The sequence below is a fragment of the Chiloscyllium plagiosum genome, unplaced genomic scaffold (genome assembly GCF_037043375.1).
Source record: "Chiloscyllium plagiosum isolate Xiang-an unplaced genomic scaffold, Cpla_swu_hap1 HiC_scaffold_18, whole genome shotgun sequence".
Lineage (NCBI taxonomy): Eukaryota > Metazoa > Chordata > Chondrichthyes > Orectolobiformes > Hemiscylliidae > Chiloscyllium > Chiloscyllium plagiosum.
The window spans coordinates 15,030,929-15,057,052 of NW_028270156.1; the positions used below are offsets into that span (position 1 = coordinate 15,030,929).

Sequence of the window (26,124 nt, forward strand, 5' to 3'; positions counted from 1 at the left end):
ATGGACTACAGTAATGGTTTTGTGATGATTTCTGGTCTTGCAGATGTTGTTCTGACAGTGTTTTATTAGATATCATTAAGTACATATTTAAAACCATGGGAATATAATTGCAGGTCAGAATGCATCAATAAATTTGCATCTGTATTTGGGATCATGCCACTGAAGGTGGTGGAACATCGAGCTGATCCAGTCTTGTACAAGGATGACTTCCCGGAGAAGTTGAAGAGTTTCCCCAACATTGGCAGTTTATGAAATGCTGGCATTCAAAATTGTGACCCTTTTGAGGACACCATCCTTATGCTGTAAGATGTAGTTTCAGCAAGGACCAATCACTGCATGATTTGAAACCATTGTCAGGAATTCGCAATCTTCTCTTGCCTCTTTACTAAACATTATAACTTTAAGGGATGCAAAGCCGAGAACAATGTGACTTTTTTTAGTGTGACTGTTACCAAATTGTAATATCTTGTCATCACAGAAAATTATTTTCTTTTTCAAACAAAAATGTATTGTGTGTTATGAAGACTATTGAAGATCAAAAACTCAAACACAACTCTTCACAATGACGATATACGAATATCCTCCTCTCTCGTTGGATTCAACATCAAAAGGATTTGTTAACAATTATGTTTCCAAACTTGCCAAGGTTTGACCATGTACTGACTGCTCCATTTGCAATGTGTCTACAGTAATAATACTGCATGTTTGCTGTGACATTGTTTGACCTAATTGATTATTCCTTGGTATAGCATTCAATAATACTTCAAGTGCACGTACCTGCAGATGGAAAACAATGAAATATTTTCAATCTACACTGCCAATATTGAAAATTGTAATTGCAGCATTCTGCTACAAATAGTCTCCTCATAAGTTCCATTAATTGTTGATGATGATAATCCCTTACTTTTGATGGCTATTTTTTTATTTTCTCATGGTAGCAATATGCAGTAATAGTTTTGAGTGTTTTATTAAGGATGCTGAGGTGATATATTTTACATAATGTATTTAACCTATATTAGGTAGGTAATTCAAGCTTGCTGTCTTGTTAAAAAGAGGAGTTTAAGCTCTCCAGTGGTTCAATGAGTCACATGCTTTAGAGTGCGCTTGGGAGATGGGCAAACTATGTTGCTATCAAAATGGAGGTTGGGGATATTGGTGAATGGGATCAACAAGGGATGTCCAGAAAGAGTTGTTAAAAGTTCTGAAATTACGAGTATGCGTTCTGCTTCTCCCAGTCAGATGTGTGTGTTGAAATGTACAAGCATTGAACATTGATTGAGTAGGGACCATGATTAATTGATTTTTGTTTATTGCCTACTTGCCACCTGCTACTCCCTTCCCATACGCTTCCATAATCCAAATCAATTAATGTACCAGTGCTTGAGAGTTGCTGGGAGACTGGTTTCATCAATGCAATCATAGTTAGGGAAGAATCGTCACCCTGAGATGGGAGAAAAAAATCATTTAAAAATTAGAATCAAGTTTTGCTGACTGACTTAGATACAGTAAAGGTGTTCTGATATTTTACAAAATGAAAGTCCTGGGATTCTCAAAGCTTAGGCTTTGCACAACTGGCTGCAAGTCAAAGGTAAAAGTGTTTACGATTCACTAGACTAGTTGCTTGGAAAATGTGTCATTAGCATATCTCCCAGACTGCTGAGGTAAGTAAGTATGTCAGCTAGTTTTGCATTTGGCATTTAGGAAATTGCATGAAGCCTGTTCTATAGGAAGCTCCTGTATGTATGAAAGCACCTTAATAAAATTTAAGATACTGACAATATCGTATCGTACTACACAGTCAAATGAAGAGTTTTAGCAAATTCTAAAGATACATTGGACATCTTCCTGAGATAATACAGCAATTTTAGATTCGTGAAGGTTTTTGCACATTTTTTTAAAATTAATGTTTTCTTCCAAAGAGCTGACTGTTGAACAACACTGTGGTTATAATGTTTGTTTTTTTATTGATGACCGTTATAGATATCATTGTTAGAAACCAAGAATGTTCATGATTTATAGAGCCATTTATACAGTGTAATATTTTCCAGCAGCTGCTTTATTCCATCTTAACACTGCAAAATCCGACTATTAATTGGCTAATCCCAGGAGTGTATTCTGCGGTAGTTTCTGAGATGAAGTCCAGCACAGGAAGCCAAGAACGGTGTGAGTTTCATTTGTTTTGCTTCAAAGTTGTCACATAATATCAGGGTATGTTGTACTCCCTTCACAGGACAGGTTAGGACAAAATATTTCTGAGACAATTAATAGGTATAACTCACTGAAACATGCTATGAGTACCATTCATTACAGGGATCAAAATGCTGGAATCAGACTGTGGCTCAACTTCTGATGTTTTTATACCAGCTGTGTGAATTGTTATTCCTACATTACACTACTACTGGCAGTTGTCAGTATTTTCATATTTTCCCACCATTAGTGATCAGTAATACAGGTAACTGCATAACTATGTAGTGATGGTGTATTGAATGTTGGACAGCAACAGTATGGAAGAAAATACTTGTAGAGTTTGAAGCAGCTATGATTTGCTATTACGAGTTTTTAGTAAACCTTCAGCACTGCTTGAATTTTTCTAACATAAAAAGAATTTAGATTTATGCACCTCCCATATTGACACCAGAATACTTTGAAAAATAATTCGTCTAAGTACAGCTACTTGTGTTGGAAAATACAACTGCTATTCCACACAGGAACGTTCCATCTGTTTTTAGGTGGCAGTGGTTGAGACAGAAATGTTGGCTCAGAGACATAAATATTTACAAAGTTGCTGACACTGTTTACAAGTTCTATGATTACAAAACTAATTGCATTTATGGGAATTTGTTCCAGAATTGTAACAAAAATGGACTTCTTGTCAAACCAAATAGTAAGAATCTGTTCTTAATGTCCTTTTATTCTGCTGCAACTCATTGAAATCATGTTATAAACTTAATTGCTACAACTACTCTTCTCTCAATTGAAGAACAGTGGTTATTTGTCAATTAAGTTTTGAAAAGCCTGGGTTTCATACCATGGTTTAAGCACTTTAACTCTCTTGTTGATCAGAATATATATGTGGAGGTGGTTGAATTGCCATTAGATTGAACTGCTTTGTGTGGAAATTCACAACCCCTTATGCAGATATTCTATACAGTGCAGTTGGTCAACTTGTAAAACTTCCCTTGATAAGCCAGTGGGCTATGATCTGGTAAGGTACAAAGGCACCTGAATCAAATGGTTTCAGTTTTGATTTGTGTTGTGTACCAAACTACCCTGTAGCTGACTAAGCCAACCGAGTATCTTTGATGTTTTAGTTATTCTAGATGGGGGAAAGGAACAATTATCCATCTTATCTCATTCCTATTAATGGATTCCTATTGAATTTACAGATCTCCCCCACCCAGTTGCTGTGGTCTGCTGACCTTTGTTGTCCATGATGATTGCCAGCTGACCATTATAACAAAAGACTTTTTGCCCAACTACAGCCATCTCTAGGGTGGGGATGATCCAGCTTTTTTTTGAAATGTTGATCTAATGATCTAATCAAAAATCCTATGTTTTGGATTTGTATGGAGTCCAAGAGTCCTACAAAAATCAGATGATGAATACGCTTTGCAGCAGAATGCATCGAGCACACTATACAAATATGGCTGTAAAATGTATTTAAACATAACTGTTAAATGAACAAATGTTTTTCATAATTTATTTTATCTAAAATTTGCAAGTTTTTCTTACGTGCTGGCACACAACTTGGAACTAGTTATCTCTGCCTTCCTACTTCATCAGACATTCCCTCTAGTTCTCTCGTTCCACCACCCCTTTTCTCCAAATCTTTCCACTGCTGAGGATCCAAAGTGAGGCCATTAACTTGAAATATTAATTCTGTTTCATGCTCCATAGATGATGCCTACACTTCTGAGTATTTCAACCATATTCTGCCTTTAGTTTGGGACAAAAAGACATTACGTTAAACTATTAAAGATCAAATATAGCATTGTTATTAGAATTTTTTCCATGCAGAATGGTTAACAAGTGGAATGACTTCTCAATAAGATAGTTATGATAGGGAATAAGGTAAGTTTTCCGCTGGATGGCTGGGTGAGATGAAATTGGTCAAATAGTTGTAACTGAGCTGTTCTGAAAAAAATCATATTGGACTTGAGTCATTGATTCTGTATTGTTCCCTGCACAGATGCTGCCAAACCTGCTCAGTGTTTCCATACCTTCTGTTTTCAGTTCATATTTCTAGCATCAGCAGTATTTGCTTTTATTAGATTTAGTCATTTCAATTAATTTCAGGGAAAGTTGAATGGATATATTAAACAATTGAACCACATTGAATCTTAAAATTGTATTTCAGATTTCACAAAGCATTGCCATTGATACTTTTCTGCAATCCTTGCACTAAAATGGCAAAATCTATCAACTATATGTGATCTCTTATCAACTTCTAACTGTATTTTTCTTATTTTTTGGTTTAACGTCATTGTACTTTATTTGCAAATGTTATCTAATTATTGCATACCTGTGTGTATTTCATAACTGGACAGTACTGTTAAATGGAAGTCATTGGGTGGCCACTGAAAGTCATTTATCAAGTAAATTAACTTTATATCACACTCAATATGTCCTGTGTTAATTGGACCAACTATTGGATGTATTTCCATGTGATTACAAGCCTGTAAATATTTTTCAGTATAATCTAACTAGGATGTTACTTCACATTAATGTCACAGCTGGCAGAGTTTGCAGCTCAGCATCAGACATGTTGACAGAAAATTGTCTTCCGTTAATTTCTGAAGCAGGGAGTGATACAAAACTGTTTTGTTTTTCATCTTGTGTACAATGCTGTTAGTAGCATTATTGACAAATTTGAACAAAATCTCAATTACAAAATTGATAATTCTTGAACTTTTAAAATGTACACTTGTTGAAAATTTTATTTCAAATGCAGGTTAAAAAGTGAAGAATACAGAAGATGCACTGCTGTGTTTAACTTTCTTTGGGGATAGCCTGAGTCACTACATTCAGGGTTACTGGTATACATCTTCTGACACCTGTTGTTAATATAAGTTCTGTAATCCTTTCTGTACTCTGTCAGCAATTCAGAAGGGCAATGTTGGTATTTTTGTCCACTCCAATTAATGAAAGGCTTCAGAGATATCAAGATCACATTTCATCACCATTCCTTGAAAAGCAAATAGTTTTTTTTAACAAGGAAAAAGACAGATTCTTTATTGAGTTATTGGTTATACCTGTCAAAACAATACACACCATTCTGACCCACTCTGATACAGTTTCCTAAGAAATTACATATATGCAAATCATTGTTTCAAGTGCAATAACTTATTTGTAAAACAGTACAACACAGGCGAAATATAAGTCTGTTAGATTGTCACAGTAATGATGAACACTACATTGGATGCAGTAACATTTTTTATTGAATGTAATCTAATTGCACCCTTTCCTACAATTATGTTTCAAACAAGGCAATTAAAGCTAAAGGAGTAAAGTATTTTACAACAAATTATAACAGTAATATTTTTGAGATTTCTTCTCAGCAAAAGTACACAACACACCCAAACAGATATATTACTCTGAACTTCAACCTTCTACTTCAGTAGTATCAGTAATAGCAATGGGCGTGATTGTTTCAAAAGATAATGACATTTAAAACTGTATAACATCTCACTTTGGTATAATTAGCAGTTACACTTTTTGTTTATTTGTAAGACATTTTCTTAACTTGTCTTCTTTTTAAATTGTGTAAACTTTGCAAGATCTTAAACTACTGTTGCTACCATAGGTCAGTGCCCTGGACTAGACACAGGTTTTAATGTTGAAAGTCAAGTAAATATTTTTTTAGAAGATTAACTACTTAAAAATTGATTTGAACTTGATATCCAGTTTACTTAAAATATTCTATTGAAAGAAAATGTCCTTATAGATCCGTGGTGGCGTAGGACAAAGGAACCAATTAGTCTCTGTGCCATAACCGATATGGGGCATTTACAAAACCCTGTAGCCAATATCACTTAAAACAAAGTAATTTGGCAAAAATAAAACAAAAATTAGTTATAATTTGTATACAGAAACCTTAAGAAAAACTTGATTACAAAAATTAGAATAAATCGATACATTTACTAAAATTGCAAGACGTTGCCAAAGTTTTCAGTACCTGATTGGAATTGAAGTGATTAATCAGAATGCCAAAACGGACCCCGCACATGTCCAGAATCAAGGTATGATGTCACCTGGTCATGACAGGTCACAGGAAACATCTGTGCATGCACTGTTGGCATCACTGTGGTCCATGTGCAGGGAAATCAGCACCTGCACATGGGCAGATGACATTCTCCATGGTTACTGCAGGAGGCACCTAGGGACAAGGGGGCTGAAATGGCCAGGGCAAGGTGAAGTCTACTGTATCTGGCAGAACAGCTCTCCACCATCTCAATGCCTGACCCTTATGTACCAACGTGGAGGGTGTGTGTAGGTGCATTGCTGGCATTGGATAGTCACTTGTTTATCGAATCCACAGTTGTTGAGTTTAGCCTGGGCAGAAGGAGCAGTTGAACCAGACAGCTCCAGAAACGCCAAATGTCAGCTGCAAACCTCAAAAAATAACTTTTAACAGAAAACACAGATGAGGTTCCTGGCAGCTGCTATTTCATCATTTTACAATGATGTGGCACTGTAAATCTATGTTCCTTCACATATGCAGGCACTGTGCCACCTAATGGTGGCATTCACAATAAATGGAGCCAATTGAAATAGTTCAAAACTATATGGAATAAGGTAAGAGATTTATATTTTTGCATTCTAATAGGTACTGGAGCCCAAACGTGTTTAACTTGTGATCTCATCAGAACAGTGTCCTGTTAATCTATTTGGCTGGTGTGTTATTTTAAATAATTTACAAGGTGTTCTATACAATAGGTTTTTTTTATAATCTACTTTAAGTTTCGTGGTCAGTGATGACTGCACTTGTACACCAATATTATACAGAGAACTCTGCAATTTCTTATGAAGCTTGTTGAATTCTAATTATGTATTTGGCCTTAACTTGCCATTTTACTGTCGACTTTTACAAGTTTGCCTAAAATCTAAGGATATCAACTTCAAATGAAACATTGGATTTTGAGTATTTTTCAGTGTGTCTCTTGTATGTTGAGGGGTATAATGTAAGTATTTTGAAGATGGAGTAAACCTCATTTCTAATCCTACCAACCTATAATAGAAAAAGTGCTGCTTATAAATCTCCATGTTGCGTTATGTCCTTAGTCCAGCATTATGTAATATTGTAGTATTTTCAGTGTTTGAATATATACTGTTGTATCGGTCATGTGGCCCAAGATATTGCAGCGCTGTGCTCTTTGGCTTTCATCCTTAAAGCTGCAATGCTGGACGATTTTCGATCTGGTTCATTACTGATGTCAAATGCGTTGATAGCAGCTCCGAGCCCAGTGGTGCCAAAGAGACCACCCATATGTGTCTGTCCCACATGGCTGCCTGGGGCAGAAACACCTAGGAAGTCAGACACCCCACCTGGAGCATGTGCATGTGCATGTGGGGACATGCAAGATGTTACCGTTTCACAGGGCACAACACAAGCTGGTACAGGAGAGGAGGCACCATTATTACCAATCCAAGATGGGTTTTGTATCTGGAAGAAAAATGAACACAAAATTTTCATCAACCTGTTTGAGATTCCTACTGTGTTTTCTTTTCTCCTATACCTCTAGTCAGTTTTCCAAGTATTTTATTTTAATACATTTTAATCTCTTTTCAAAACTAATTGTTCACGATACTGTTAGTATGGGTCACAGTCAGTTTCCAGTATGTCCACTACAAAGTAGCATTTCCATTTAATATAAAAGTCTGTGGACCCTATGCCAGTGTAGCCTCCAACAGTATTGAAAAACACATTGTACATTTTATATTATTACATTCAGATAAGGGCACAATATGCCCTGAGTGAGAGATCCCCTTATCGGTCACGAGGAGGAGCTCAGTAACACTACTATTTTTAGATAACTTACAGTGTGGAAACAGGCCCTTCAGCCCAACAAGTCCACACCGACCCGCCTAAGCGCAACCCACACAGACCCATTCCCCTATATTTACCCCTTCACCTAACACTACGGGCAATTTAGCATGGCCAATTCACCTAACCTGCACGTTTTTGGACTGTGGGAGGAAACCGGACCACCCAGAGGAAACCCACGCAGACACGGGGAGAATGTGCAAACTCAACACAGTCAGTCGCCTGAGGCGGGAACTGAACCCGGGTCTCTGGCGCTGTGAGGCAGCAGTGCTAACCAATGTGCTGCCCAAAGCTATTGAACTTGTCAAGTCCTGAAGGATCTAGTCAACGGACTGAACCTGCAACAGAAGTTATGAGAGCTAACAAAAGGAAAAACTAAGATCTCATTCTCAGCAAGTTAACCATTGTAGATGCTTAGGGTATTGGTTCAAATAGCCTTTACACAGTCCTGGTAAATCCATCATGTTGTATGGTATTTTCATCATGCCAACCGGGACTAATTCAGCACTGATAAAGTAACACAAAGGTGGGCATCCACGGGCCATCAACAATGGCAGAATTATATTCCACCACATTATGAACACATGGCTCTGAATATCTTTTTAGTTCACCAGTACCAAAACTCCAGGATGCATGCCAAGCATCTGACAATAAGGTGCCAACATATGGCATTTGCCAATCAGGACTATATGCATTGCTGCTTCTTCCCTTTTACTGTTTCATGCCATGAGGAAGGTATTGGCACGACTAGCATTTACTACCCATCCTAAGTGCCCTTTAATTGATCAGAGAGGACCATTAAGTCAACTATATTACTGCAGTCTGAAGTTGCAGATTCCTGGAACTTCCATACTGGGAAGATTCTCTGTGACTACCTTCACAACATGTATTGCAGAGGTTCAAAAAGGTAGCTCAACACCACTTTCTCAACTGATTAGTATTAATGAGCCCATAAAATCTGGCGCCATTAACATCCAAATCCCTTGAATAAAGAAGGTCTTGCAGTGGAAGGAGGATCTACTGTGCAGTCTATTTTTGTTCATGGGATGTGGGCATCACTCCTTATGCCAGCATTTATTGCCCAGAGAGGGCAGTTAAGAGTCAATCACATTGTGGTCAGGAATCACATGTAAGCCAGACTAGGCAAGGACAGCAGTTTCCTTCCCTAATGGATATTGGTGAACCAGATAGATTTTTCCATCAATTACTAGTTTCATGTTTATCATTATACTCTTAATTCCAAAGTTATATGCAGGACAAAGAATCAGGTTCTGCACAATGTAAGGAGCTAGACACCAAATTAAGAAGCAGAATCTCAAAAAGGTTATCAATTCTTGATTATTACTCTGAACCAAGTGCAAATTGGCATAGGGCGCAAATCAGATTAGAGATGGTGTGATGCAAAAACTGATGAATGAGAAGTGAGTTCTGGTTTGTAAGGGAACTGGCATCATTCTTGGAAAAGTGGGATCTATATCATTGGGATGCTGTCCATCTAAATTATACTGGTGAACCATGTAACTAGGGAAGTAGAGAGGATTTTAAATAGGGGGGCATGGGATCAAATTTGATCCGCCAACTGTTCTGATGAATAGTCACTGGATTTGAAATGTTGACTCTGCTTTCTTCCCAAAAGATGCTGCCAGACCTACTGAGTTTTGTCAACAATTTCTGTTTTTGTTTCAGATCTCCAGCATCCACCGTACTTTGTTTTACTATTTTGGTGTAAGGGTGCCTCTGGTAGTTAATGATTGTATTAGCACAACAAGAAGGATGACCCTAGTTCAGAAAACCTGCATATAGAAATGATTTGTATACAGATGAGAAATGGTAAAAGCAAGACAGGACCTGTGGGAGTGATATATAGACCACCTGTCCGTAACCACATGATAATGTGAAACGTAAGATAAGAAATAATGGAAGCTTGTCAGAAAGGCTTAGTGATAATTGTGGGAGATTTTAAACTACATATAGCTTGGAAAAATCCATTGGGAAAGAATATGTCAGATAGTGAGTTCATAGAATGGGATTGTTTCTTAAAATAACATGTTTTGGAGTCAACCTGAGAGCAGACTATATCAGACCTGGTATTGTACAATGAGATAGGCTTATGTAATAAACGCAAAGTGAAACTGGGCTTTCAGGTACGACCAATGATAATATGATTGAATTTTACATTCCATTTGAGAGGAGTGGGTCTGAAATTACTTTTTGAACTTCAATAATGGAATTGTGTGTGCATGAAAGCAGAGCTTGCTCAAGTGACCTAGAAACTTAGGTAAAGGAATTAGTCAACAGAGAAGCAATTGTAGACATTTGAGGGGATATTTCAAAAATCAGAGTGGATACATTCTAAGGAGAGAGAAAAATTCCAAGGACAGATCTATCATCTGTGATTGAGTAGAAATGTTAATAGACGCATCAAATTTAATTAAAACCATATAACTGTGTAGAGAAAAGTGGTGGGTCAGAAGATTGGACAGCAAAGAATGGCTAAAAGCTTTAAAAGGAGTGAAAAATTAGAATACAAGAAAAGTCTAACTGGAAATATAAAAATAGATTGTAAGATTTTTAATAAATATTAATAAACATTGTTCCAAAAGACAGTGAATTTGGAGAATTGATAATGAAAAGTAAAGGCATGGCAGATGAATTAACAGGTATTTTCCATCAGTCTTCACTATAGAGTAGATAAGAAAATCTCAGAAGTAATGATAAATCAGGAAATGGAAGAGGAAAGGAACTCAGAAAAATTACAATCAAGAGAATTAGAACTGTGAAATTTGTTAGCTGACAAATGTCCGGAAGTTGATAGATTTCATCCGAGAATCATAAAAGAAGTGTTTAGTTGATTTTTAATGCTTTGGTTTTGTTTCTCTAAAACTAAGTAAACTGGGGGAAGGAGATGTGAGGACTGCAGATGCTGGACATTTTAGATTAGATTAGATTAGAATACTTACAGTGTAGAAACAGGACCTTGAGACCAACAAGTCCACACCGACCCTCCGAAAAGCAACCCACCCAGACCCATTCCCCTACATTTATCCCTTTACCTAACACTACGGGCAATTTAGCATGGCCAATTCACCTAACTTGCACATTTTTGGACTGTGGGAGGAAACAGGAGCACCCGGAGGAAACCCACGCAGACACGGGGAGAATGTGCAAACTCGACACAGACAGTTGCCTAGGTGAGAATTGAACCCGGGTCTCTGGCGCTGTGAGGCAGCAGTGCTAGCCACTCAGGCAGGATCCTTCATCCTGATGAAGGGCCCAGCCCAAAACATCGATTCGCCTGCTCCTTGGATAATACCTGACCTGCTCTGCTTTTTACAGCACCATGCTTTTCGAGACTGGTGAAAGGTCCTTTTAGCTTAGAAGATAGCGAATATAATTTCTTTATTCAAAAATGATTGGAGTAATTTCCTGCTTTCTGACTCCAATCATAAATTTTTATTAAAGAAGTTCTAGCCGGAAGCTTAAAATTCAAGATAATTTGCTGGAGTCAAAATCATTTTGAAATAGGCAAATCATATTTAACTAGTCTGCTCAAATTCTTTGAGGAAAGAACATGTTGGTAAAGGGGAACTTGTGGATATACGGTATTCACTTTCTAGAGTGTTAAATAAATTTCTATATCAAAAGATTATTGTGGAAAATAAAAGTTCATGATATGGAAGGTAGCATATTGGCATTAATAGACAATTGGCTAGCCAACAGGAAGTAGAGAGTGTTAGATTAGATTCCCTACAGTCCGGAAACGGGCCCTTTGGCCCATCAAGTCCACACCAACCCTCCGAAGGGTAACCCACCCAGACCCATTTTTCTCTGACTAATACATCTAATATTATGGGCAATTTAGCATGGTCAATTCGCCTGACCTGCACATCTGTGGACTGTGAGAGGAAACCCACGCAGACATGGGGAGAATGTGTAAACTCAACATAGACAGTCACCCAAGGCTGGAATCGAACCCAGGTCCCTGGCGCTGTGAGGCAGCAGTGCTAACCATTGAGCTACTTGCTGTTAAGGTGAGCCTGGATGTCTTTTGGGTGAATGATCAGAATCATTCAATGCCGAGGAATTTCACGAGACTGTTATTCAAGCCCAGTATGCATATCTGAATCTTTTTCTAGTTAGCAAGACATAACAAATGATGTGTCAAAGGGATCATTGTTGAGATTGTTTACAATTTATATCAATGATTTGGATACAGGGACAAGGTATGGTTGCCAAATTTACAAGATGGCGCAGATAAAGTTTTGAAGAGGACAGATGAGGCTCCAAAGAGAAACTGATAAGTGGATGGTCAAAGATCTGGCAGTTATTTTCCCTGGACCATTGGAGACTGAGGGATGATCTTAGAGGTTTATAAAATCATGAGGGCCATGGACAGGGTGATGTCTTTTTCCCAAGATAGGGGATTCTCAAACTGGAGGGGATAGGTTGAAGGTGAGATGGGAAAGATTTAAAAGGGACCTGAGGGGCAACTTTTTGTTACAGAGAGTGTTGCATGTATGGTATCGATGTGTGTACAGGCAGTGAGTACAATTACAACATTAAAAGGCAACTGGAGGAGTACATGAATAGGAAAAGTTTAGACAGATATGGGCAGATCAGTTAGCAATATCTAGTTGGCATGGACGAGTTGGACTGAAGGGTCTGTTTCCATGCTGTATAACCCTATAACTGAATTATAACGAGAAGTTATTCATTTTGGCAGAAAGAATAAAAAAAGTAAACAATGAGTGATTGCAGAGCTATGAGGACTAGATGGATATAGATGTCTTAGCACATGAATTGTAAAAGACCAGTATGCAGGCACAGCAAGTGATTAGGAAAATAAATGGAATGTTATAATTTACTGTGAGCAGAATTGAATATGAAAGTAAGGCAGTTGTGCTTTGGTTATTCAACGTACTGAAGAGACCACACCTTGAGTACTCTGTATAGTATTAGTCACCTTATTTAAGGAAGAATGTTGGATGATTCCTTAAACTTGGATACAAATAGTGTGCAGGGATATGGGGAGATTTGCACTAGGTAACAGAATCAGTGTAGGTACGATGGGACAAATAGCCTCCTCCTGCAATGTAATAATTCGGTGATTTTGAATAAAAGTGGAAGCAGTTCAGAGAAGGTTTTCCACATTAATATCTGGAATAGGTGTGTTGTCTTATGAGGAAAGGTTGAACAAATTGGGCTTGTATCCACTGGTGTTTAGAAGTGAGAGGAGAATTGATCGAACAAGATGATCTTCGGAAGCTTGACTGAATCGATGTAGAGCGGATGTTGCCGCTTATGGGAGAATCTAGAACTGTGGATCACTACGTAAAAATCAAAGAACAAAGCAAATTTACAGCCCAGGAACAGGCCTTGTGGCCGTCCATGCCTGAGCTGATCCAAATCCACTGTGTAAACCAATTCCTAAGCATCTGTATCCCTCTGCTCTCCACCTACTCGAGCATCTGTCCAGATGCACCTTAAATGGATCTACCTTGCCTGCCTCTACTACCTCTACTGGCAATGCGTACCAGGCACCTTCCACCATCTGTGTAAAGTACTTGCCGCGTATATCCCCCTTAAACTTTTCACCTCTCACCTTGAACGCATGACCTCTCGTTATTGAATCCCTCACTCTAGGAAAAAGCTAATGTCTAGGCAAAAGTGAGGACTGCAGATGCTGGAAATCAGAGTCTAGATTAGAGTGGCACTGGAAAAGCACAGCAGGTCAGGCAGCATCCGAGGAGCAGGATATCTCTATCTACCCTGTCTATACCCTTCGTGATTTTGTAGACCTCAATCAGCTCCCCCCCACCCCCACCCCATCTCCTGTTTTCTAATGAAAACAATCCTAACCTACTCAACTTCTCTTCATAGCTAGCACCTTCCTTACCAGGCAACATCCTCATAAACCTTCTCTGTACCCTCTCCAAAGCGTCCACATCCTTTTGGTAATGTGGCGACCAGAACTGTACACAGTATTCTAAATGCGGCTGAACCAAGGTTTTGTACAATTTTAACATGACTTGTCAGCTCTAATACTCAATACCCCGTCCGATGAAGGCAAGCATACCATATTCCTTCTTGACCACTCTATCCACCTATGCAGCCATCTTCAGGGTACAATGGACCTGAACTCCCAGATCTCCGCTCATCAATTTTTCCTAAGACTCTTCCATCTAAAGTATAGTTTGCTCTTGAATTAGACTTCCCAAAATGCATCACCTCATATTTGCCTGGATTGAACTCCACCTGCCACTTCTCCACCCAACTCTCCAGTCTATCTATATTCTCCTGTATTCTTTGACAGTCCCCTATGCTTTCTGCTACTCCACCAATCTTCGTGTCATCTGCAAACTTACTGATTAGACTAACAATGCCCTCTTCCAGATCATCTATGTATATTACAAACAACAATGACCCCAGCACTGATCCCTGTGGAACACCACTGGTCAAGTTTCTCCTTTTCGAGAAACTCCCTTCAACTACTATTCTCTGTGTCCTGTTGCTCAACTAGTTCTTAATCCACCGAACTAGAAAACCCTGCACACCATGTGATTTCACTTTCTCCATTAGTTTACCATGGGGAACCTAAACAAACGCCTAACTAACGTCCATATATATGAGATCTACATCCCTTCCTTCATCTATCAACTTGGACACTTCCTCAAAGAACTCTATTAAGTTGTTAAGGCATGATCTACCCTGCACAAACCTTTCACTGATAAGCCCATTCTTTTCCAAATATAAATAGATTTTATCTCTCAGTATGTTCTCCAGCAACTTTCCCACCATTGACGTCAGGCACTCTGGTCTGTAGTTACCTGGAATATCCCTACTACCCTTCTTGTACAGGGGGACAACATGAGCAACCCTCCAGTCCTCCGGCACCTCACCTGTATTTAAGGATGCTACAAAGATATCTGTCAGGGCCCCAGTTATTTCCTGTCCCGCCTCCCTCAGCAACCTGGGACAGATCCTATCCGGTCCTGGGGATTTGTCCACCTTAATATCAACATATCTTCCCTCCTTATGTCAACATGATCCAGAGTAAACAAACTTCTATCTCTAATCTCAGCGTTCAAAACCTCCCATTCCTCAGTGAACTCTGATGCAAAGTAAATTCAAGGGTCGTAAAATTCAAAAGAGATATGGTTTAATAAAAAGGTTTCAGACTGCAACTTCGGGACTTTCTTCCTGAAAACGCACAGGAAGCAGGTTTTAAAGGCAGAAGTGGATCGACTCTTGCTAAGCAAGGGTTTAAAAGTTATTGGGTGGAATGTGAATTTAAATTTCTATTAAAATCAACCATGATCTTATTAAATGGTGGAAGAGGTTTGAAGGGTCAAACAACCTACTCCAGCTCTTGCTAATACGCATAAGCAACTGATCAGGTATATTGTATTTGAAATGTCTTTACTTCATATTTTGAAAATTATTCATAGAATCCTTAGTGTGGAGGTAGGCCATTCAGCCCACTGAGTCTGCACTGACCCTCTAAACAGCATCCTGCATTTCCAATGGTTGATTCACCTGTCCTACACATACCTGGATACCATGGGCAATTTAGCATGGATAATCCTAACCTGCACAATTTTTGACTGTGGGAAGAAACGGCAGCACCCAGTTGATGTTTTGTGCCGAAATATAGCTTACAGTATTAATTACAGTAACTCTAGTGAATTTTGTTTTCCGTAAAATACTTGTGACATTTCTTTTAAAGAGGCGAGTTAAAAAAATGAGTTTTACACTTCTTCATGATGCCAAGGCTTTGGAAATGGGAAGCGATTAACATTTAGCGAATTGGCTTGTGATCTGCTCATCTCTCTCGATTGTGGACAGAAATATGGGGCTTGTTAAGACTTTCCACGCTGACCTTGTAATGTTACTTTATTTAAACTGCAATAGGTGACCCACAAATGCATTGCACTTTTTAAAATGTTCCTGCCACATTGTGTCTGAATTTGTTCTACACATAAAAAACTCCTGAACTGAGAGGACTACAGAATGTTTAATCTGCAAAGTCTGGACTAGTTTTCCAAAGCACCTTAACAACAAAATGTAACCAGTTTTATGCAACATGGCTGCAGAACAGGAAGTAGCCTTGGTGATGTATCACTAGACAAAAATGAAGCAATATTTCAGCAATCTGAAAGATGAGGTTATCACAAGCTTCTGAAAGCCTTGAAAGGGTTTATGTAGGAACAAGAGTCGGCCAGTTTAGCTTTGATGACTGTTAACACCATTCAATCAGATCATGGCTGAACTGTATGACTCCCTTGGTTTCCTGATTTTTAACATTATTTGTTAGTATCTAGTTAAAATGCACTAATATTTAGTCCTTTTCTTTTGAGCTTTTGTTAATATTTTTTACAAGAATTCACATCAGCTTCAAACTGAATAGCTTCATATTGAAATTGTTGGGCCATCTTTTGGAAATCCGTTATGAACTAGAAAAGGTGAAGCTATGAAATTAATCAGCCACAGGACAAGCGAGTGATTATAATTTTTCTGCTTTTATTCTGATAGTATTGGGTCATAGATAGTATTGGGTTAGATTTTTAGTGCGAGCAGCAGCGGAGAAGGAGTGGGGGAAGTGACGTGGACCAGAGGGGCAGCTGGGAAGGAAAGCAGTGACCATATATATCAGCAAGGCGGCTAAATCCGAGACTCTACTACTGTAATGTCTCCCACCCGCCCTCCTCCTCTAACCTAGTTAATAAGTGAAGAGTGGGAGCGCGACCAGGGGACCGCCGGTAATATATCAGGGCAGTGGCTGAACCTGAGACACTACACGTGTTGTGTCTCCCACCGCCGCACCGCACCCCCCCCCCCCCCCCCCAACCAAAAATAGGACTCTGGTTTGTTAAGGTAAGGATTTTCTATTTCTTTATCAGTGAATGGTTAAAATTTTACTTTTTATGGTTTATCTATTAATTGGTTTTTAGAAAAAGTCTATAGCAGAGAGGTATCAGAAAGTATTTTAACTCAAACCTATACAAATTAATAAAGTAATTAACTAAGCAGAGATGGCTGGGCAGGTGATGTGCTGTAGCTGTATGATGTGGGAGCTGGCTGATCCCATTGTGAATGGCAGTGACCACATCTGCAGCAAGTGTTGGTTGCTGGAAGAACTCTGGCTCAGAGTTGATGATCTGGAATCTGAGCTTCAAACACTGCGACATATCCGTGAGGGGGAGAGTTACCTGGACACTTTGTTTCAGGAGGCAGTCACACCTGGGAGATTAAGTAATTCACATTCAGTTAGTGATCAGGGACATCAGAGTGTGACTGTAAGTGAGGCAGGTAGGGCAAACTTGAGTTCAGGAGTGCAGGAGCCTCAGCCCTTGACCTTGTCCAACAGGTATGAGATTCTTGCTCCCTATGTGGATGAGGAATAGGGCTCTGGACAGGATGAGCCAGCTGACCACAGTACCATGGTGCAGAAGGCCTTTCAAGAGGGGAGAGCAAAAAGACAAGTAGTTGTTCTAGGGGATTCTATAATTAGGGGGACAGATAGTACCCTATTCAAGCCGGATCGGGTGTCTCTCATGGTCCGTTGCCTGCCCGGTGCCAGGGTGCGGGACATCTCCGACCGGCTTGAAAGGATATTGGAGTGGGAGGGGGAGGATCCAGTTGTTCTGGTCCACGTTGGGACTAACAACATAGGCAAAGCTAGGGTGGAGGACCTGTTTGGAGATTATCAAGCACTAGGAAGGAAATTGAAGTACAGGTCCTCAAGGGTCATAATCTCCGGATTACTGCCCGAGCCACGTGCCAATTGGCATAGGGATAAGAAAATTAGGGAAGTAAATATGTGGCTAAAGGATTGGTGTGGGAAAGAGGGATTCCATTTCATGGGGCATTGGCATCAGTTTTGGAACCAGGGGGATCTGTACCGTTGGGACAGTCTCCACCTGAACCGATCTGGTACCAATGTTCTAGGGAAGAGGATAAATAGGGTGGTCAGTAGGACTTTTAACTTCTGAGTTGGGGGGGGGGCGGGGAGTGAAAGCGACAGGGAGTTTGGAGTTAAATGGAAAGATAAGCAGGAGGATAGCATGTGCAGGTGGATTTAACCTTGAGGCAGATTAGGAATGCAACAAAAAGGAAGGATAACTTAGGACATCTTATGACTTCCAATATCTCTAATGATAAGAATGTTAGCATTAAGGCACTTTACCTGAATGCTCGTAGCATTCGTAACAAAGTAGATGAACTAATGGCACAGATCATCGTGAATGATTATGATGTGGTAGGCATCATAGAGATGTGGTTGAATGGGGTTCAGGACTGGCAGTTAAACATCCAAGGATTTACAACTTATCGAAAAGACAGGGAGGTGGGCAGAGGGGGTGGGGTGGCCTTGTTAGTTAAGAACAAAATTAAATCTATGGCACAGAACGACATAGGGTCAGATGATGTGGAGTCTGTGTGGGTGAAATTGAGGAACCACAAAGGCAAAAAAACCATAATGGGAAATAGAAAAGGCATGTCACAAAGGCAAGGTCACGGTGATCATGGGGGACTTCAATATGCAGGTGGACTGGGTAAATAATGTTGCCAGTGGATCCAAAGAAAGGGAATTCTTGGAATGCTTACAAGATGGCTTTTTGGAACAGCTTGTCATGGAGCCCACAAGGGAGCAGGCTATTTTGGACCTAGTGCTATGTAATGAACCAGATTTTATAAAAGATCTTAAAGTAAGGGAACACTTAGGAAGCAGCGATCATAATATGGTAGAGTTCAGTCTGCAGTTTGAAAGAGAGAAGGCAAAATCGGATGTAATGGTGTTACAGTTAAACAAAGATAATTATGAGGGCATGAGAGAGGAACTGACGAAAACCGACTGGAAGCAGAGCCTAGCAGGGAAGACAGTAGAGCAAAAATGGCAGGGGTTTGTGGGTATAATTGAAGACACAGTACAGAGGTTCATCCCCAAGGAAAGAAAGATTATCCGGGGAGGGATTAGACAGCCATGGCTGACAAAGGAAGTCAGGAAATGTATCAAAGAACAAGAGAGATCCTATAAAGTGGCCAAGAGCACTGGGAAATCAGAAGATTGGGAAGACTACAAAAACAAACAGAGGATAACAAAGAGATATATGAAGGAAAGGATCAAATATGAAGGTAGGCTAGCCAGTTACATTAGAAATGATAGTAAAAGTTTCTTTCAATACATCAGAAACAAACGACAGGCAAAAGTAGACATTGGGCCATTTCAAACTGATGCTGGAAGCCTAGTGATGGGAGATAAGGAAATAGCTGGAGAACTTAATAAGTTCTTTGCGTCAGTCTTCACAGTGGAAGACATGAGTAATATCCCAACAATTAAAGGGAGTCAGGGGGCTGAGTTGAGTATGGTTGCCATTACAAAAGAGATAGTGCTAGAAAAGCTAAAAGGTCTTAAAATTGACAAATCTCCTGACCCCGATGGGCTACATCCTAGAGTTCTGAGGAAAGTGGCTGAAGAAATAGTGGAGGCGTTGGTTGAGATCTTTCAAAAGTCACTGGAGTCAGGGAAAGTCCTGGATGATTGGAAGACCACTGTTGTAACCCCATTGTTCAAGAAAGGATCAAGTCAAAAGATGGAAAATTATAGGCCAATTAGCCTAACCTCGGTTGTTGGTAAAATTCTAGAATCCATCGTTAAGGATGAGGTTTCTAAATTCTTGGAAGAGCAGGGTCGGATTAGAACAAGTCAACATGGATTTAGTAAGGGGAGGTAATGCCTGACAAACCTGTTAGAATTCTTTGAAGAGGTGACAAGTAGGTTCGACCAGGGAAACCCAGTGGATGTGGTCTATCTAGACTTCCAAAAGGCCTTTGATAAGGTGCAACACGGGAGGCTGCTGATTAAGGTGATTCGAGGTGAGCTACTGGCATGGATTGAGGATTCTGGATTAATGGTGCTGGAAGAGCACACCAGTTCAGGCAGCATCCGAGGAGCAGTAAAATCGAGTCCTACTACTCCTCGGATGCTGCCTGAACTGCTGTGCTCTTCCAGCACCACTAATCCAGAATCTGGTTTCCAGCATCTGCATTCATTGTTTTTAACCTGTGGATTGAGGATTGGCTGTCTGACAGAAGGCAGAGAGTTGGGATAAAAGGTTCTTTTTCGGAATAGCAGCCGGTGACAAGCGGTGTCCCACAGGGTTCAATGTTGGGGCCGCAGCTGTTCACGTTATATATTAATGGTCTGGATGAAGGGACTGGGGGCATTCTAGCGAAGTTTGCCGATGATACGAAGATAGGTGGACAGGCAGGTAGTACTGAGGAAATAGGGAGGCTGCAGAAGGATCTAGACAGTTTGGGAGAGTGGTCCAGGAAATGGCTGATGAAGTTCAATGTGAGCAAATGCGAGGTCTTGCACTTTGGAAAAAAGAATATAAGCATGGACTACTTTCTAAAAGATGAGAAAATTAATAAAGCCAAAGTACAAAGGGATCTGGGAGTGATAGTCGAGGATTCTCTAAAGGTAAACAGGCAGGTTGAATCCGCGATTAAGAAAACGAATGCAATGTTGTCATTTATCTCAAAAGGTTTGGAATATAAAAGCAGCGATGTGCTACTGAGACTTTATAAAGCTTTGGTTAGGCCCCATTTGGAGTATTGTGTCCAGTTTTGGGCCCCACACCTCAGGAGGGACACACTGGCACTGGAGCGTGTCCAGCGGCGATTCACACGGATGATCCCTGGAATGGTAGGTCTAACATACGAGGAACGGCTGAGGATCCTGGGATTGTACTCATTGGAGTTTAGAAGGTTAAGGGGAGATCCAATAGAAACTTACAAGATAATACATGGCTTGGAAAGGGTGGACGCTAAGAAATTGTTTCCGTTAGGCGAGGAGACTAGGACCCATGGGCACAGCCTTAAAATTAGACGGGGTCAATTCAGATCAGAAATGCGGAGACATTTCTTCAGCCAGAGAGTGGTGGGCCTGTGGAATTCATTGCCACAAAGTGCAGTGGAGGCCGGGACCCTAAATGTCTTCAAGGCAGAGATTGATAAATTCTTGATGTCACAAGGAATTAAGGGCTACGGGGAGTTGAAATGCCCATCAGCCATGATTAAATGGCGGAGTGGACTCGATGGGCCGAATGGGCTCACTTCCACTCCTATGTCTTATGGTCACCAGTTAAATGTTACAGTTTGCTGCAAAAGGTTTCCTTTTTTGGAATATTAAAATGGAAGAAGCAGCAGCAAAGGTTTAACGTTCCTGGTGGGCCTTTACATTCCATCGGTAAATTTACCTTGATATAATAAACAGGACAGGAAGTAGTCCACCCCACCTGACCTGTGAACAACTCTTACCCAGAGCTATGCACATTCAACCTGCGGCCCTGCTGCTTCTCTTTTTCCCATGTTCCTTTTTTTCAATCATCTAATTTACGTTTAAAGAATGTAGCTTTTCACCTCATTGGACAATTATATCCAATCTTTCCAATGTCACTTAGCTTCATGTGCCTCTGTTTTTCTTTAATTTTCAGAAGCTGATGCTCCGGGAAGTATATATTTATCTGACTTGGGGTATGAGAGGGATACTACGGAAGTAAATAGAATTATTATAACACTTACAAAAATATTAAATGACGATATTTTGACCAGCATAGCTCAGGGGAAGGACAGTTATTAATCTAGCATTTCTCTGGAAAAAAAAGGGGCCTTTGCAGGGGAGTAAAGTGCAGCCAGACTGAGCCACGAAGGAATGCAATTTGTTTGAAGGCTTTATTTTTGCATTCCTCACAATTCCCTCTGCATTTGCCTTTTGTTCTTATTGTAAACTTTGACCTGAAATAAATTAATTTTAAGTGTGCAATGTAATAGTGGGAGTGACAATTTAACAGCAGCATTTATTTGGTTACTGGTTTACTTAGATGCAGTTTCCTTTGATACATTGATGGCTAACTGCGGCCAATCTTTTAACTGCAGATGCTGAACAGCAAAGAGAGGGAGGTGAGGTTAAACATGCAACTGACCGACAGCAAACTGTCAGATTTCTTCATCAAACGTTATGAGAAAATACAACGTCTCACAATAAGTCTGATTTTAATCATGAGATTTAGTGTTCAGGAGGCAAATTGAATTGTACAACTGACCATTTGTTTTAAACGTTTTGAGAGATGGTGGGGAGAGCGATTAGAGAAGCATTGAAATAAACCAGCGGTTTGTGATTGACTGAACTAAGGCATACGTTTTCGTTTAAAGCATTAGATCATGCATCATTGTAAATTCGACAAGCGGTCGACTATTTTTATACTCTCGAGCAGTAAGCTGCTTTACCCATATTTCTGGAAAAATAAACATCTTTCATATGTTAATAGTGTTTGCCATCAGTCTCAATTTAGCTCATTTTCACCACCCCCATTTCTTTCAATCTCTGCACAAAATAAAACACATACCATCAAGATCATTAGCAGGTGTTTATTGAACTCCAATCATTTTAACCATGCTTAAATTGAAAATGTGGATGGCTTTCCCCGCTTTTGCTTCATTCTGTTTATAGCTGCCAGAATTTGCTAATCTTCAGGCATCAAAGTAGGATTTGCTATTTCGATCCTTTCTCCAATTGTAGACGATGCTTCTAAAATAGCCACTCTACCCTGCACAGACTGTCAGCCCACCTGTTCCAACATACTCGATAAAATGCTTGCTACGTGAGGCGATATGACTCTTTATTTGCACCGACGCTAGCTCCTGACTGTCAATCAGACCAGAGGCATCTTGAAAAGTTTAAGTATTTGCAGCTTGAGGACTGCTAATGCATTTGATTGAAGTGAAACCTACTTTCCGCGTGCACCCAAAATATAAACTCTATATCCTCACGCCGCGTTTCTTACGTTTTCTTTTACGCGTTAGACAGTTGTTTAGTTAGTGGGTGGGGGGGAGAGAAAGTAAGATTAAAGTAATATGGTAAGAAAGACTGCGCATTTGACAAAATAAAATCCTTGTGGAGTTCAGGAAACTATTTCAGATTTAGAAACACCCCGTCCGATATAATCAAAAACATACGTGGTCTGCGCGTTGCTGTTCTATCGTAACGCCAGAGATTCTGTAGTTTTAAAATCCCTAATGAAATATATAGTCACATCCTTATACCATTTGCCATGGTGTGAACTTATTTTCACAAAGTTGCTCCATCATTGCACTGGCTCTGCTGGTTTTCATTTTAAACTACTCATTATTCTAAATATTCAGTCTGAAGTAGAAAGATGGACTTGAAGATTGGACCGGATTGCAAGATGCTGCAATTCATTAGACAGAGAATTGCTATCATATTATCCAGGAAAATTAGATTGACAAATATCTGGATTAAAATATCCACAAATGCACGGCTTCTCCATTACTTTATCTGTTTGGCATGAAATCACTATAGAATGTTTAGCTATTTCCGAAAGAGCCAGTCTTCCAGAATACTTTAACATGATTTTGTTTTCCACAGATTAGTCCATTTGTACCGCATGGGTATTTGGCTACAGCACATTTTACATAAAAATAGTTATCAACAATTTAGAAATAGCGGTTCCCATTTTATGTAACTGGACAATATGTTTAAAAAGAGGTTGTTGCTAATACTAACAATAAAAGGCAAGATTGTATTCAAATATACTGTGTTCAGATGAAGTGGTACATTTCATGATCAGTGCTGATAACGGGACAGGATATCAGTGGACTGCAAGTGAAGCTGCAAAAATGTTTGATTTATCAGCTGTCCAGGAGCACAACTATTTTATGTGTAATTTTTCAGTTAGCTTCTACCTGGCCCAAAAAAGTGTTAAATTTATTAAAACTCTGAGTGTTCTATTCTCTTACCCGACATGTAAATTATTACTGACTGAAGCATGCCACTGCCATACAGCTTGGTCCCTTCCTCACTCAATGCAGCTGCAATAATTTTCTTAACATTCACACTTTACTGTGGCAACACTAAAGATGGTGGGGTAGAATTTCACCAGAAAACTGGGTGCAAATCACAAGTTGTTTTTCTGTGAAGGTGCAATCCAATTTTCCCCCAAATTCACATTTGTAATAAAATCTTCAATGAATCAGCGTAACTGAATGTAACTTTTTTCTCGACATTAGCAAAAATTGTATCTTTAAGAGCAATCAGCTTTTGCAGTTTATTAATACTGTTGAAAATGGTTTACACAAAAAACAATTTATTGTGTGTAGGCCTCCATTTGTGAGTAACATGATGTTAAATTACTGGAATTGATGAAACCCTATTGACTAGTTTCTTTGATATCCACTAGTCAATTTTAGTACATATTGTCTTTTTAAAATCTTACATAAAATTTTATACAATAAAAATGTTAGTGTTTGTTCAAAGGGAAAAAAAAACAAGCTCAATCAATGACCTCAAAACAGTGAAAGCTTCCTGCGGTCATTTTTTCATTCTAGAGTGTGACCCATTTTGTGGGTGACATGCCTTTCATAAAATAGTTTAATAGCAACAAAGACAATCCAATTTGCACTTGATACAAAGTTGAATTTAAATTCCCTTCTCTTTTGCACTAGTTCAGTCACTTTCAGCTATTTTGCACTAGCGACACGACTGCAATTCAGCAGAAGACCTACTCTGGATATATGAGCATGCATTCTAACAAATGGATGTGATCTCCAAGTTTGACAGACTAACCCCAGGACATTGTGGTCTAACCCTGAATTGCAAATCTCAAACTATTTGTGAATGCAGCTTTTATAATTAGTGTTTCACAGGATGAAGGAGTATAATATTTTAAATTCACCAAAAATCCTTCATTATGGAATACTCTGTCACACGATAATAACATTAATGTGTGCTGTCCTAGGATAAATCATTGTGTAAGGAATTTTGTTTAATTATTGTGAACAGTCTTTTAAATGTGCATTTATACTGTTTTTTTTCATGTTAATGTGAAATGGAATTAATTTTCCCAGAAAGTTTGTATTAGAACTTGAACTGACTGCAATGTTTAATAAGATTGGTGCCATGTTCTATTTTGCTCCAATTTTATATCAGGCCCTGACTGCAGATTCAAACTGTATTTAAACAATGCTCATTTTTCAGAGACCATCTTCATCAGTGCAGCCTTGTCTGCAGGAGATGACTTATTGAAGAACTCATCATAGGGCCAGAATCTTGAGGCAAATCATTCTGTGCGGAGCTCTAATGGTAGTCAAAGGAAGAACTTAAAGGATGCTGTAAAGCCTTTTCTTTAAGGAGTTTTGGAATTGACCCTGAGTCCCAGGAAAAGCTTCCCCAAAGCCACTGCAGCTGGCACAAATAAATATGAAATCAGTGAGGCCGTCCCTGAAAGCAGGGTCTGAGAGCAAGGAGCAGACATCCTGAACCAGCAATGCATCCAAAATCCAATCATCTGTAGTATACTGTCCTACATAAAGCAGAAACTTCTTGGCACAGATCGACTTTAGCTGTAATCTATATATACACTGGAGCCTGACCAAATGCCTCCCACCCACCTCAGACAAAGAATATGGTCACTTTCGATTTGTAGGATGAATGAAATTAAAGAATTCAAGCATGTGGCCTGTGATTTTAATTGAATGATTTCAAAGAAAATTGCACTGATGAATTAGCCTCTACTGTATGCTCCTACTCTTGATGATGGCCTGTGATTTTAATTGAATGATTTCAAAGAAAATTGCACTGATGAATTAGCCTCTACTGTATGCTTCTACTCTTGATGAAAACAAATTTATTAATGCCTGGAATGTGGTTGGGCCAGGATTTGTTGCCCACACCCTAATTACCCCTTGATTTGAGTGGCTTGCTGGGATATTTCAGAGGACAGTAAGAGCCTGGTGTTACATGGTAGGTCAGACCAAATAAAGACAGCAGATTTGCTTCCCCAAAGAGCATCAGTGAACCATTTGAGTTAGAGTTGCAATAATGGTTGCCATTAGTTCAGGTTTAATTTTTTTTTAAATACAATTTTTGCCATCTGCCATTACAGGATTTGAACATACATATCCAGGGGATTACTAGCCCAGTGACAATACCACTAATCCACCACCTCCCTTTAGTTGATACTAAACTGTGACATTCGTGCAAGTGCTTACAGTTTGCACCA

The 26,124-nt window shown here is 39.4% G+C and overlaps 2 protein-coding genes across 6 annotated transcripts in view; one reads left to right on the top strand and one right to left on the bottom strand.

The window, feature by feature from the left end:
* ext2 (exostosin glycosyltransferase 2) overlaps window positions 1-7,144 on the top strand; it is a 194,624-nt gene extending 187,480 nt beyond the window's left edge. For all 5 annotated transcript variants that reach the window (XM_087996312.1, XM_087996311.1, XM_087996313.1 and 2 more), the window contains one exon: window positions 114-7,144. In XM_087996312.1, the coding sequence (XP_087852438.1) occupies window positions 114-252 (139 nt within the window). In that variant the 3' untranslated portion in view covers window positions 253-7,144. The remainder of the gene's footprint in view (window positions 1-113) is intronic.
* Window positions 7,145-7,339: 195 nt separating this feature from the next.
* Window positions 7,340-26,124, bottom strand: part of alx4a (ALX homeobox 4a) — a 51,051-nt gene continuing 32,266 nt past the window's right edge. The window contains exon 4 of the mRNA XM_043705458.2: window positions 7,340-7,663. Coding sequence (XP_043561393.1) covers window positions 7,340-7,663 — 324 coding nt within the window. The remainder of the gene's footprint in view (window positions 7,664-26,124) is intronic.